General features: G+C 47.4%; 4 protein-coding genes across 4 annotated transcripts; 2 read left to right on the top strand and 2 right to left on the bottom strand.

Annotated features, from left to right (window-relative positions):
• Positions 1 to 359: 359 nt before the first annotated feature.
• Positions 360 to 2591, top strand: PAAG_06507 (hypothetical protein; the record flags this gene model as incomplete). Its single annotated transcript, XM_015845910.1, has 4 exons — positions 360 to 546; positions 715 to 1083; positions 1159 to 1849; positions 1943 to 2591. The coding sequence occupies 4 exons, from the start codon at positions 360 to 362 to the stop codon at positions 2589 to 2591; spliced, it is 1896 nt and encodes a 631-aa protein (XP_015700136.1).
• Positions 2592 to 4377: 1786 nt separating this feature from the next.
• On the top strand, positions 4378 to 6119 carry PAAG_06506 (aspartate aminotransferase; the record flags this gene model as incomplete). The annotated part of the gene is made up of 4 exons (XM_002791721.2): positions 4378 to 4692; positions 4846 to 4977; positions 5051 to 5899; positions 6024 to 6119. The coding sequence occupies 4 exons, from the start codon at positions 4378 to 4380 to the stop codon at positions 6117 to 6119; spliced, it is 1392 nt and encodes a 463-aa protein (XP_002791767.1).
• Positions 6120 to 8022: 1903 nt separating this feature from the next.
• PAAG_06505 (hypothetical protein) lies at positions 8023 to 9675 on the bottom strand (the record flags this gene model as incomplete). The annotated part of the gene is made up of 3 exons (XM_002791720.2): positions 8023 to 8780; positions 8897 to 9515; positions 9637 to 9675. The coding sequence occupies 3 exons, from the start codon at positions 9673 to 9675 to the stop codon at positions 8023 to 8025; spliced, it is 1416 nt and encodes a 471-aa protein (XP_002791766.1).
• Positions 9676 to 11661: 1986 nt separating this feature from the next.
• On the bottom strand, positions 11662 to 13031 carry PAAG_06504 (syntaxin; the record flags this gene model as incomplete). Its single annotated transcript, XM_015845909.1, has 3 exons — positions 11662 to 11902; positions 12013 to 12809; positions 12891 to 13031. 3 exons carry the CDS (start codon positions 13029 to 13031, stop codon positions 11662 to 11664), a joined length of 1179 nt encoding a protein of 392 aa, XP_015700135.1.
• Positions 13032 to 13614: the final 583 nt, after the last annotated feature.

The following is a 13614-nucleotide window of genomic DNA, read 5'->3' as shown; positions in this document are numbered from 1 at the left end:
TTCTTTCGCTTATCGCTATCCGGCACTTCCACCCGCCGCTCTTTCGCTTCACCATCCAGTCGTATTGCCCGCATTCTACATTGTCTGACGCTGCTGAATATGTGTTTTGGCGTTGTGGTTCTCCAGCACATCCGTGGGTCTGTCAACTTCTGCTCGTCTAGTATCCTTATCTCACATTCAATAGCCATAATTACTTATCGATAAACCGCTACCTTTTGGATATGTAGATAAATACCAATCCACATCTTGTCCGATGAGTGCGTACAAAGAAAGGAATAGCCGAAAGGAGATATCATTCACCAATTTCATATACTCTCATACTCCCTTGCGGAAATGATGATATCCGCGTTGCTGTCGATATGCGTTCTCCTCGCCGCAACGGCGCAAGCGCAGATAGCCCGCCCTTCAAACGACTCTACCGACCTTTATCTCCCAATGCTTTATACGAATTTCAAATTAATGACGAGACAGTTTCCGCTGCCAAAGGCCAATCTAGCACCACTGACTGGAAGCCTGAGAAGGATATTCCGGGATGGCGTCGATTCGGTATGGGAATTACCTATTACCCCCCTTCATATCTTCATATACATATAAAATTACAGACATATGAAAATGCTATCTGTTGTGGACATTGGATATTAAATATTTCGAGCATTCACTAACGCGTATGTCAATGTATCTTACCGCAGGAATTTAACATCACTGGGACCCTAGTTCCCATAGGCGCCAACAACGCCTCCGATGTCAGGGGGAATAATATTGCCTATATCAGCTGCGACGACTCGGCTTACCCGGGGAATCTTAAAGCGGATGACACAATCCGGACAGTTGTGCTCACAGACTCCCGTCCGAAAGCAATCGTTCTTTACAGCACAAAGTTTGAGCACTGCAACTACTCCTCCACAGGCCTAACCTGGCCTCCGTACAGGAATGTTTTCACCGTCACCGATGTCCAAGTCTCCCGCGACATACTAGCTGGTCTGTTCTCCGAGTCTCAGTCCAATGAAGAGATGTCAGATATAGTTCCAGACCTGGAGGAAGATTTGCCAAGACCTGGGAATGATCATGGTCGGAGAAACAATGGTACATCCCTTTATCCCTTTTTCCCCTTTTTCCCTTCGGAAGGAAGGAAAAGAATCGTGATCGAAGCTAATTTAGCAGCGCCAGCAGCCATGATCATTCTATATAGTATCACGGGCATCATCACTGCTCTATTCCTTAGCGTCATCGTCACCGGCGCCATACGAGCACATCTCAATCCGGAGCGCTATGGGCCTCGCAACATTGTTGGTCGCCCACGCCAGAGTCGCGCCAAGGGGATTGCACGTGCAATGCTGGAAACAATACCCATTATCAAGTTTGACGACTCTAGCGATGGGACTAAACAAACCGTGAAGTCCGATATCGAGATGGTGTCGAACGATGGAGGTGGCGAGCATGATCTGAGTAGAAATGGTACGGGGCAAGGAGTCGATGGAGTGAAAATCCCCGGTTCTCAGACGGAACCACAAGAGGAGCAGCAGCAGCAGCAACAACAACAACAACAAGCACAGCAGCAACAGAAACAACAAGAATCGTTGCAGGAGCAGGAAGATAAACCAACCGCGTCGCCTAGGGCTAAGGCAACAGACAGGGAATCACACTGTGACGGCTCCATCGGCCCGGCATCACCAGAACCCCAAGTTATCAATCCCGACGTACCACCTGAAACGGGCACGTTGGGATGCCCGATCTGTACAGATGACTTCATAAAGGGCCAAGACGTGCGACTTCTACCCTGCCAGCACAAATTTCACCCCGAATGCGTTGACCCCTGGTTAATAAATGTCTCCGGCACTTGTCCTCTCTGGTAAATCACTAAACAGACCCCTCATTTCCCAATTACCCTCACATCATACACAAATCCCGAAAGAAACATTACCCAAGCTAACAACCAGAATAGCCGCGTAAACCTCAACCCCCCAGACTCCGACAACGCTGATGGATCCGACCACGATCATAACTCAGAAGACCCCACCCGATCCCCCTCCCCTCCCCAAAACTCCCACACCAATCGCTTCCTCCCTCCCCTCCGCAACCCCCGCGGCTTCTCCCGCCGTTACCACGGCCTATCCACGCTCTTCAGCCCCTCCTCCACCAGCGGCATGGGCACTCATGCCAATGTCGAAGATCATATTTATACGCTGCGCGGGCTGCGCCGTTCGCGCCACGAGCGCGATGCGAATATGACGGCAAGAGGTGCAATTGAAGGGCAGGACGAGGAGGGGGAGGCATCACTATCTTCTCCCGGAGCAGGTGCGGCGGAGGATAGGTCCAGGAGGAGTCGGCTATGGCGGTTGAGGGGGAGGTTTTTGTCCCGGTCGCGGTCCCGGACGAGCGTGAGTTCGTATGCGGAGGCGGACGCGGACGCGGAGGCGGACGTTATGCGGCAAGCAACGACTGCCACAGTGTTGAATTCTCCCGGTATCGATACTGGTGCTGGTGCCGCGAATCCGTCTGGTGATGCTCAGGTTGCAGATCCGACACCACAAGTTACAACAGCGACGACAACGACGGCGACGACGACGACGACGAATACAGCGCCAACTTAAATGGGTAGTTTTATGATGCGTGCACTGAAATTGTGTCGTTTCCTTTTTCTACTAACCTGCTATTTCATTAAAAGTGCACGCACATGCATGTGCAACGATCCTGTCAGCTGTGTTTTACGGATTTATCTACTATCTATCTACCGGTGCATCTACATATGTAACAACTACAGCCCCATTTATTGCGGAGAATTTATCTATCATAGGTCTTGGTCTATCCCAATATTGATGTCCATATCTATATCAATTGGGTTCATCTTGAGGAGAGTTTTGGTGTTGAGCTTGGACAGGCGTGATATGTTTTATTATTTTGAGCTGTTGTTCATTTAAAGCATTTCCCTCTGGTTCTCATTTTTTTTCTGCCCTGATTCTTTATTCCCTTAGATCGGTGCTTGATGATACGATACATTCCGGATTTTTTTTCTTTCCTGCGATACCAGACGGTAACAGTGTCATCATCATTGAAAATATATATATGTACATATATATTTTGTAACGTTACATCAGCCCCTTTCATCAACCCAATTACCAATGTATAAATATATATATAGATTAATGAGTCCATGTGTCTGTCCTCTTGGCCCATTTTGCACGCAAATATTTTATGCATAATGACACATTTTTGGTTCCCTTCTCTTCCCATGAAATCCTTATATAAATTCGCCCTATATATGTTGTACGTATACCTATCCACTATTTCAGAAAATTCTCCAGAAGACTTGTTGCTCCTCTTTCTCCATTTGCCTTTACTGCTGTACCGGCTGACTCCACTGGGACACAGGATCCGTAGTACGCATAACTGCTCTCCCTTCAAGTTCTGCATCCCAAAAGCTGGAATCATTCCGTGGAAATTTTCTTTGGTTTTTGTTTTTGTTTATGTTTTTCCTTAAACTGAGTTTGGATTCTTTTCCAGTCCCTGTCCTTGAAGAGGTTAACTCACTCCACTTTATGTTGCAGGCCTCCTTTGGCTTGTCCCAAGCGCTGGCGGTATACCCCCCCACTTAGACCGAAAATCTTCTTTTCATGAGAGTTGAAGCATGATACCAGTTCCTCAGTGAATATATCACGACTGGGTATTGAAATTTTCGAGGGCACCGGAATGACATATTGTATGGGTTTATGTGTTCCCGATGTCACTGACATGGTGTTCTGAACACAGCAATCAGTTTTGTCCCTGAGAGAATTTGTCTCTGCGATCAATTGAGATAACTATCTGCATTGTTTGTTTAAATGACGTCTACTCAAGACCCACTCCAAACGATGAGGCATGTGATGATGGTATGAGTCTGTCATCTCTCGGATAAAAATAGGACCAAAATTCCCTGAGCACGACGGAGTACAAGAAGGAAAGATACAAAGAAGTTCAATATTCTCGTCATCTTCCTTCACTTCTCATGCCCCGGCACACGGAGTACAAGCACATGTAGAGAAGACAAATGTTCCTATCTCATCCCCTATTGGTTGGTTGTATATGACGATAACTACCACAAATAAGTACACACCCATACAGAATTAGCGGCAGAGATACCTCGGCTTGGTGCCCCTGACGGCTCTCCATCAACCAATTTACTGATATTAAGCCCGGGGAAAGCAACAGCTGGAAATAAATTGTTCCTTCATTCATTCATTTCTAGTTTCCGTTTATCAAAAAATATTAATAAATAAATAAATAAATAATAAAAGTCGTCAACTCTACTTCAACTGTGGCATCTGTATAACTATTTTGATTTCCCTGTATAAAGAATCCCTGCAGCATTTTGTTCCCCTTCTACTTTTAACTACCCGAACCATGGCTCACCCACTTGATTCCCCGCGCTTTTCTTCTTCCTCCTTATCACCCTTGCAACTTCAACTCTCGTCGTCGAACTCGTCCTCATCCTCGCCGTCAACAGCCCGATCGCGCCTCTCCAACATATCGCAGCACATCATGACGTCCTCCCCGTCGATATTCACGGCCTCGTCCGTGCCCCAGGCCCCAGAGGACCCCCTTTTTGGCTTGAAGCGCGCCTACCAACAGGACAATGCCGATACAAAAATTGACCTGGGCATTGGCGCCTACCGAGATAACAATGCGAAACCATGGGTTTTACCTGTTGTGAAGAAGGTCAGTAGCTTTACTTTGAATTCTTTGATGATTGGGAGCTTGGGGGGCGGTTGGGCGGTTGGGGTTGTCGAGGGGAGGATTGCTGTAGACTGTGACCATTTGTATTGCTATCAGACTCTGCTCCATTTTCAAAATGCTAAAAATACGAAATAGGCCGACGAGATCCTCCGCAAAGACCCAGATCTCAACCACGAATATCTCCCCATTGCCGGTCTGGCTGAATTCACCAGTGCTGCCCAGAAACTCATTCTGGGTGCGGATTCCCCCGCCATTCGGGAGAAGAGGGTACTTCTGCTTTTCCCGACTCCTGACACGAAAATAGTGATACTGTTATAACCGTCTGACAAATGAATCCCAGGCCGTAACCTTCCAAACTATTTCTGGCACCGGTGCCGTCCATCTAGGCGGTCTCTTCCTGTCCAAATTCCACCCTTCCCAACCCCCACCAGCAATCTACTTCTCCTCCCCATCCTGGGCCAACCACCAGCAAATCTTCTCAAACGTCCGTCTCCGCACGGCATCCTACCCCTACTACTCCCCCGCAACCAAAGGCCTAGATATAGATGGCATGCTCAACGCCCTCCGTTCCGCTCCCCATGGCTCCATAATCCTCCTGCACGCCTGCGCTCACAACCCCACCGGCGTCGATCCAACGAGAGCACAATGGAAACAAATCGCCGCCGTCATGCGCGAGGCAAACCACTTCCCCTTCTTTGACACTGCGTACCAGGGCTTCGCATCCGGCGACCTAAACCATGACTCCTGGGCCATCCGCCACTTCGTCGAGCAAGGGTTCGAGTTATGCATTGCGCAATCCTTCGCAAAGAACTTCGGACTCTACGGTGAGCGTGCGGGGGCGTTCCATTTCGTCACCGCGCCCGGCTCGCAGGCTGTCGAGAGCGCTGCCCACATCGCATCGCAGCTGGCTATATTACAGCGGTCCGAGATTTCGAACCCACCCGCGTACGGGGCGCGGATTGCGTCGTTGGTTCTTAATGACCCTGTGTTGTTTAAGGAATGGGAGGATAATTTGCGGGAGATGAGTGGGCGGATTGTTGAGATGAGGAAAGGGCTGAGAGAGCGGCTGGAGAAGAAGGGGACGCCGGGGAGTTGGGATCATATTACCGCTCAAATTGGGATGTTTAGCTTTACAGGGCTGAGTGAAGCGCAGGTTGCGAGGCTGAGAGAGAAGTGGCATGTTTATATGGTGAGTTTTTTTCTCTTTGCTCCTTCTCCCCCCCCCCCCCCCCCCCCCTTTATCTCTTCAATGACTGTTGGTAGTTCTTCTATTTTCTGATTCTTTACTTGCTAATTGAGGTTTAAACCCGCAGACCAAGAACGGCCGTATTTCCATGGCTGGCCTGAACACCCATAACATCGACTACTTTGCAGAGGCGGTGGATAGCGTTGTGCGGGAGATTGCGTAGACTGCGTGTTGAAATTCGGGTCTTTACTTTTAAAAGGGGGCTAGGATGAACCTGGTTCATGTCTTTGAATATTCTTGATGCCTCTGATGGTTATAATTTGGTTTGAAATAGACACGGAGGGTGGATAGGGAAAGGAACCTTGGGAAGGATTTTAACAAAAGGTTTTCTATTCAATTAGGTATCAGTTGGTTCTAGTAATAACGAAAATCTCCACTAGCAGAGTTCTTAATTAATGCACCATGCGTAGGGAAAACTTGGGGAGTTGTCATATGGGTACCTATCACAGCCCCTCATTACAAGGCAGCTCTCAGGATAAAATGGGTGTTCGGGATTTTGCACGGAAACCCATTTTGGCATTGCTGGAAAGAACAGTCCATTGACAGTAAGATTAATCTTAGGTCTTTGCGCAGCGTTTCACTGCCAAATTGGAGGCTTAAACAATTGTACTGTACATGCATACATTCCACTGTCAATTTGACGTACCTCACACTCTTAACAGGAGAGCCAGGCCACTAGGAAGAGCCCGTATAAAAAGCTCAATGCATCGTGTGCTTCAGATTTAAATTCTTGAGCATCTAAGATCAGTCAGAAACGCAATAACTACAGCTGCACGCAGCTGAACAGTTACTTTCCCTTTCTCTCCTCCTCCTCCTCCTATACTTCAGCAATTGTCATTGTGCCCGGACAACGCAGAGCCATCCTTCTCGATACCGGGATTGCAGCGTGATCATAAATGTTAGCTGTCAAACGTTGGAGACAGGTTTGTCGGAATATCCATTTGTGGCACCCTAATGACCATTCCTTGCATAACAGAAGTCGCTCTGGCTCGTGCGGATGGATAGCAGAGCAGGCCCTTTGACTGGCGATGACAGAGAGTGTATGAGTGACAGAAACTTCCCCCTTAAAAAGTTGAATCTTCACCCAGCTCGCAACTCTTTGAATCGACAATCTCTTCCTCCATATACACTGAACTTCTTTAATTCTGGAACCATCCAGGGATTGGTATTATAGTCCTTGTGATAGCCCTTTCGTTAGTGCAAGGTCATTCTCAGAATTCAGTGTCAAAAGATGATGAATGAATTCGAGACAATCCACAGGGGCGCTCGACCCCGTTTCGGTTTTTGGTTCCGAGTCTGGTTTCATGAGACCAACGACTACTCCGTAATTGGATGGCTTTCCCAACAGTTGACGCAGCATCAGTTGCCTCAGAAGATGCTGACTTGATCTGGGGATTATAGTCCGTTTTTTTAGACAGTGATCGAGACCCAAAGAACTGTGTTAGCTATTGTACATTAGCGTATGTTAATTGAAATACCGACTTAATTATTGACTCATAGTAACACCAACAAGTTGCCGATCTTAGTGGAGGCTCTCCCTGATGGACTTCTGTGAGTTCATTCTATCTCTTCAAAGGGGAAGGTGGTGGATCGGATGAGGCATCAACAAATGAAGAATGGTGCGAATAAACCGTAGATTATCTGCTGGAGATGAGAGGAGTGTCTAGCGATGTGTATGGATGAACGGAGTACAGGGCTTGCTTTTGTCCCTGGAACGGCAACCAGGTACAAGGGGTTGCAACCATTTATGCATGAGCCTGCAGAAAAATGCCCTGGTTCATGCAGCTGAATTCCACGCCAATTGTGATTAATTGCTTTTTTGGAAGATCGTCGCAGTGTCTGTGCGAAAATTGAGCCGGGGTGCCAAAAATTTCAAGACAAGGATTGTAAAAGACTGCACAACACAAACAAATACATATTTCCCCAAAGCAGCATCTTTGTGAAACGGATAAAAAACATGTAGGGATCGCTCCTGGACAGAATTAGGAAATCATGCGCATAATACCGAGTATATACATCAACATACGGAATGGAGATAGGAAAATGCTGTCCGCCCCCTCAAGAAGTTATACTGGTCTACTATTCTTCGAACCCTCACCCCCATTGTCTTTTCCATTAGAAAGCAACGAAATGCTCATTTCTATTCCCTTCTCCTTCTCCTTGCCCCCCATCGTATTCACAGTGGCACCCTTCGTACCCCTCCCCAACTCCACCTCCTCCTTAAACATCTTCTCCCGCATCCGATTTACAATCCTCGCGCACAGAGGATCAACCCACCCCATCCAGAAATGCGCCACGGCATACAACGTAACATAAAACACCGGAATTGCGATGACGAAAGTCCCCGTTCCAGCCCTACGTAGCTCGACGGGCTTCCCATCCCCTTTAACCTTGCCCCAATCTTCCGACCACGCCGACGCACCATATACCATCCAACACAGCAATGTCCTGATGAGTGTGTTGTGCAACAAGTAGACGGGGAACGAACATCGTCCAAAGAAATTGAAGACCGGGTGCGTGAGGACCCGCCGCGCGTTGCGAGAGAAGAAGATGCCCGCCATGAGCGTCGTGCAGCCCAGGTTTACCCAGTACCGGCCTGAAAAGTTTGTGGTGTTCCCTGGGGTTATATGGAGCATGATGCGCCGCATGGCATCGGACCAGGCCATCCAGTCATGGTTGTCTTGGGGGAATGAGCTGATTAAGAGGCCTATGAGAATCATGATGGCGGGAACGGCCTTGGGGAGCATGCTGGTTGCGCGCGAGCCATAATAGACTTGTAGTTGGGCGATGAGCATGCCGGAAAATATGTTTATACCAACAATATCTGATGATTTATTAGTAGTCATGTTTTCATCTCATCTTTTCATTTTATTGGAAGGGGAAAGAAGGAACGGGGGGTTCGGTTGGGAGATTTCTTCTCATGCAGAGCGGAGAACTTACAATCGCCCGAACACCAGGAAAATAAATACAAAGCTATAACAATAGCCACCCTCCACTTTGTCTTGACCAACGTCGTCGCCAGCAAAGTCAGATAAATTCGGAACGACCCAGTTAGGAAAAACACAATAGTCCAATGGACAGGGTCATATGTGCCCGAGCCATTATTCCAAAAAAGTGTCAAATTCTGCACCAGATTCTTAATGGCTTCCCAAAAAGTTGGACCAGGCGTCTTGGACACCATTCGTATCCAGGGTGAATCGGCCCTGGTGGCCATATTGAATCCACCCAGCTGACAAACCGTCCATGCTACCGTGGCGGCGATGTTTGTCGGGAAGAAAAGCCTCCCGGAACGGGTGAAGGTAGCTTTGGCAAGGTTGGTCAGGGCAACTTCCGTGTTGCCAGACTGTGCGTTTTTTATCGGGTTAATAGAGTTGACGAAGCCGGTGACGAGGAAAAATATGCAGACAGCTGCACGACCGCCGACGCACAGGCGGAGAATGGGCAGTTGAAAGAACAGGGGCCAGCCTTCTTTTGAGGATGAAGGAGAATGTAGATAGGTAGCGAAGGCCGTACAGATGTGACCTGTTACCACGATAAAGGAGGCAATTCCACGGAGGCCCTGAGGGGGTTTGAGTTGTCAGTAATCGAGTTAATTAAGTGCGGAAGTCGGCAGTTTTTTTTTTTTTTTTTTTTTTTTTTTTTTTTTTTTAGAAACAGGTCCGGGGGGAATCAAATCTTACATCGATCCAGTTATCGTCACGCCGTTTGGGAGGGGCCATGCCTGACGCTTTGGATGGGATTTTTAATAAACTCAGGGGATAAAAGATATAACTAGACAAGGCAAATAAAAATTATAAATATGGGTATGAAAAGAAGTACGTAAGTGGTACGGGGCCCTATCTCATTATTCGGAAATGTACGCTCAAATGACAACATGGATATGTATGGGGTATAAATGAATGGCAGGGAGAAGGGAGTAGCTTTTCAGGACATTCCCTGTGAATGAAGGAGTTTTTCAAAAACGAGGGTCAACCCTCACAAAACCGAGGCCCCACAGTCTCAAGGATGGGGAGGCAAGAAAAGGGAGTGCAAGATAATATTGTAGACAGGGCCGTGTGAAGAAACGAGAGAAAATTGCCGTTGTTTTTGAAGATATTAACTATCTCACAGCGAGAAAAGCTGTGTCTTGGAAATTTAACTGTATGCTCCCGCAAGAGAAGAGAAACGGAGGAAGAAAAGCACGAAAAGACAACCAATAAAGCCGCCATGATAGAATTTTTACCTGAACCGTTTAGCCTCTCTCAGAGGCAATAGGATCAAGCCATGGGGAGAAAAGATGGAGTAGTTTTGCCTTGGGTCAAAGCACTTCTAGCCAGTCAGGGATCAAGGTTTTGTGCCATTTTTGCCTGCCAAGACGTCCTTGATAAACGCCAGTTTTAATACGCCGGAGCCGGAGGCGCAGAGATGGACCAAGGGGCCAGCGCTAGCAGCCCGCGTTGCGCCATGACGGATGATAGAACACGCTCCGAAAAAAGAGGCAGCCAGTTGCACCGACGACAAGGCTGGTCGTGGAGAACGAACAAGGCCTTGTACCTGTCTCGGGAGTCAGATTGATAGGGTGACTATGTATTAGGAGAAGGGAGTTGGATGATAAGTTCTTCAATCATCGAAAGCACATCCGGTGTCGCAGGCGGAGGTGGAGTGGAGCATGGCGCACACGGTTGGACAGAGTGGTTGTGTGGTGAGTACGTAGGAGCGAATTGATCATTACATCCTCTACGTCAAGCGATGCTCCACTCACTTCGGCCCGATATATACTATCATCACCGATCACATGACAAGCAAACAAGGTGAACTGGCAACTGCAACAAGCTCAATCGAACACCCTGAATATTGAATATACAGTATTTCTCAGTCATATTCATATATACCTGTAGTCCAAGGGGAAATGGAATGTTGCAGCAGTCAGCTGTTTTATACATTTAGGTGTAGACGAGCAGTGGTTAGATGAAAAAATCCTTCTGCAGCATGGTGATAGAATAGCAGTATAGAAATGTTTACACCCATAAACCCGTCAGAAGTGCAAAATATCATCAGAGAAGCCGTGGCTCACAGTTCATTAGCTGACTGCAACAGAAAAACAAAGAAAAACAGTCTGGTATTGAGATATTTACAGAAAACGAACTAAACAAACACCTCTACTCTGAGATGTGAGAAGACAATGCCCGCCCATAGTGTCACAGAATCAAGGTGATTGAACAAGATTATACATGCCTACCTCTGGGGGGATCCTGGATAATAACAGCTACCTCAGAGGATGTCGGCAGGTTTATCTTCAATCCCCAACCCGCCTCCAGCTGTAAATTGGCATTCAACTGAATGAAAATGTCTAGATTTTCACACTTAACATTTCAAACGCAGTCTGATACAGAGAGATATAAGGATTGATCTATGAACGAAGAGTAGGTCGGCAGCTGACAGAAAAGAGATGAGAGAAAACACAGACTGGCTGCAGAATGTCACATAGATGCCGCAATATAACAGGATCAATTTTGGCATCACTGGTAAAATTTTGCTGGGGGGTCACATGATGTGTAAAACGTACACCCAGAATCATTTTTCAATTATATAGAGAGAAGATAGAGAGATAGAAACAAGATATATAGAAGAGAGATAGAGAGAGGGGGGAGAAGGGGATGTCGAGTGTTGGGGGCAGTGCAAAATATCGATCCCCCATCAGTCCCAGATTCAGAAAATTGTATCGATCAAAAAATCGCATCCCAGATAACCAGCCATGTACACAGCCCAACAGTCCCCCAAAACACCGCTTGAGCCGTACTTCGTCGCTCAGCCACCCGCTTGAGGTCCTTGTTTCCTTGCCCTACATTGGTCTCCGTATTAACCGCATCCGTAACGAGCTGGTTTATGAACTCCTCTTGCGTAGATAGGTGCATAACCAGTGTCTGCTGTAGAGAGGATATCTCCAGGAGGGATTTCTCAGCGTTCCTAGGAATGGGTTAGTATGGCTCAAATTTGGATGCCCAGTGATATTTGTTGAAATGGCGGTGATAGGGACAAGTGAATTCCCATACGAGAAAGAAGGCACAAGAACATACTGCACTTTTCCCAAATTATCCTCATAACGCTTCAGCAGCCCATCATTCTCTTGCGCAAATAGCTGCAGCTGCTCCGGCGTCAGCTTTGATTCAATCTCCGCTTTTTCCTTCTCATCAATCATATCGGGCGCAATATCTCCAGCACCGGCACCAAGCGCAACGCGATCCCTTAATGGCAACCCACTCTCATCTCCCCTACAAACACCAACACCGACACCGACACCGACACCGACACCAGACATGCCACCCATCTTATACAAAATGCTTTTCTCTTTCTCCCTAGCCCTCTCGATCCTCTTCTCGACCATCCCCCTCTGAACCTCCGCAACCCCTTCCAACCTCCTCCTCAGCCACCACAGCACATTCTCCCTAATAGTCTTCAGCGTCCTCTCTGTCTCCTCCAGCCGTTCCTGCTCAACCGAAACCGCCTTTTTTTCAAGCTCATTTCCCCCCGCCGCCCACTTCCACAGAGCACTGTTCTTGAAATCGAGGCCGAATTTCTTGCGCAGGAGTGTTGATTGGGTTTCTTGGCGGAGGGTTTCGGCTGAGGCAAGGTTGCTGATTGAGCTGGAGAGGTCGCGGAGAAGGAGTGCGGTGGAGGAGTCGATCGTGTCGCGGTCTGCGTCTGCTAAGTGATGCTGCTCTAGCTGGTGCTTTTGATGTTTGAGTGGGTGGTACGCTTGGATAGCTGGTGGGGGAAGGTTATTATGGGAGAAAGGGGCTCGGGGAGTGGTGGTGGAGAGATATGATTGTCGGATGAATTTGAGGTAGGTGAGCAGGGAAGTGATGTGGGCATTCTGTTATGATATTAGCTTAAGGGTTCTGGCCAAGAGCACACTTAATATATTCCGATGTTTCCATTGCTATTGTTAACCTACTATTCTATATGCCTCCTTCAAAAACTCATCCACCGTTTCTGTCGACGGTCGTCCGTCTTCTCCGGGTTTGGATCTGGATTGAATCCCCGCAGCGCCATGGGAGTTGAGGCATTCGTTGAGGAGAGGTGTAATGTCAGTCATTATTGCAGCCGTCGTAGCATTGGATTGTTTTATGATATTTATCTAAATAGATGTGAATGTGTATGTGGATAGTTATATCATGCTTATCCGCAACCTTGAACGGTGATGGATGTTGAAGGTGGAGCTTGTTTGTTGCGCTTGTAGCTACAGTAGCCTTGCGGAGTAGGCTTAGTCATAACCCTAACCACCATGGTTGAGATTGAAGAGACAGCAAAGCAGTTTTCGAATAACAGGTGGGGTTATTTAGGTAGATTTTAAACAATCAAAGGGATTTGCGTATTGCTGACTGAGTAGAAATTATTGATGTTAATATATAGTTATGATCATAGTGTAGAAAATAATAGTTACTAAACACGTCTTCTGCGAGTTGTCCTACATGATTCTTCTTTCAATCAACTTGCTCAACAGGCAGAGTGCAAGCTAATAACAGCAGTGTTATCAATTATCACACAGGGAATTTAGAGGACCATAACCAACACATAATGGTAGTCTCAAGCAGAATCCTTCCGCTCACAACTGCCTGTCGTAGGGGAAAACATATCAGCAGCATGAGGAACAGAGTGAGGACCAACAGGATGCCATT

Source organism: Paracoccidioides lutzii (assembly GCF_000150705.2).
Source record: "Paracoccidioides lutzii Pb01 unplaced genomic scaffold supercont2.18, whole genome shotgun sequence".
Classification (NCBI taxonomy): Eukaryota; Fungi; Ascomycota; class Eurotiomycetes; order Onygenales; family Ajellomycetaceae; genus Paracoccidioides; species Paracoccidioides lutzii.
The sequence above is the reverse complement of the archived record's forward strand: the minus strand, read 5'-3'. Positions and strand labels throughout refer to the sequence as shown.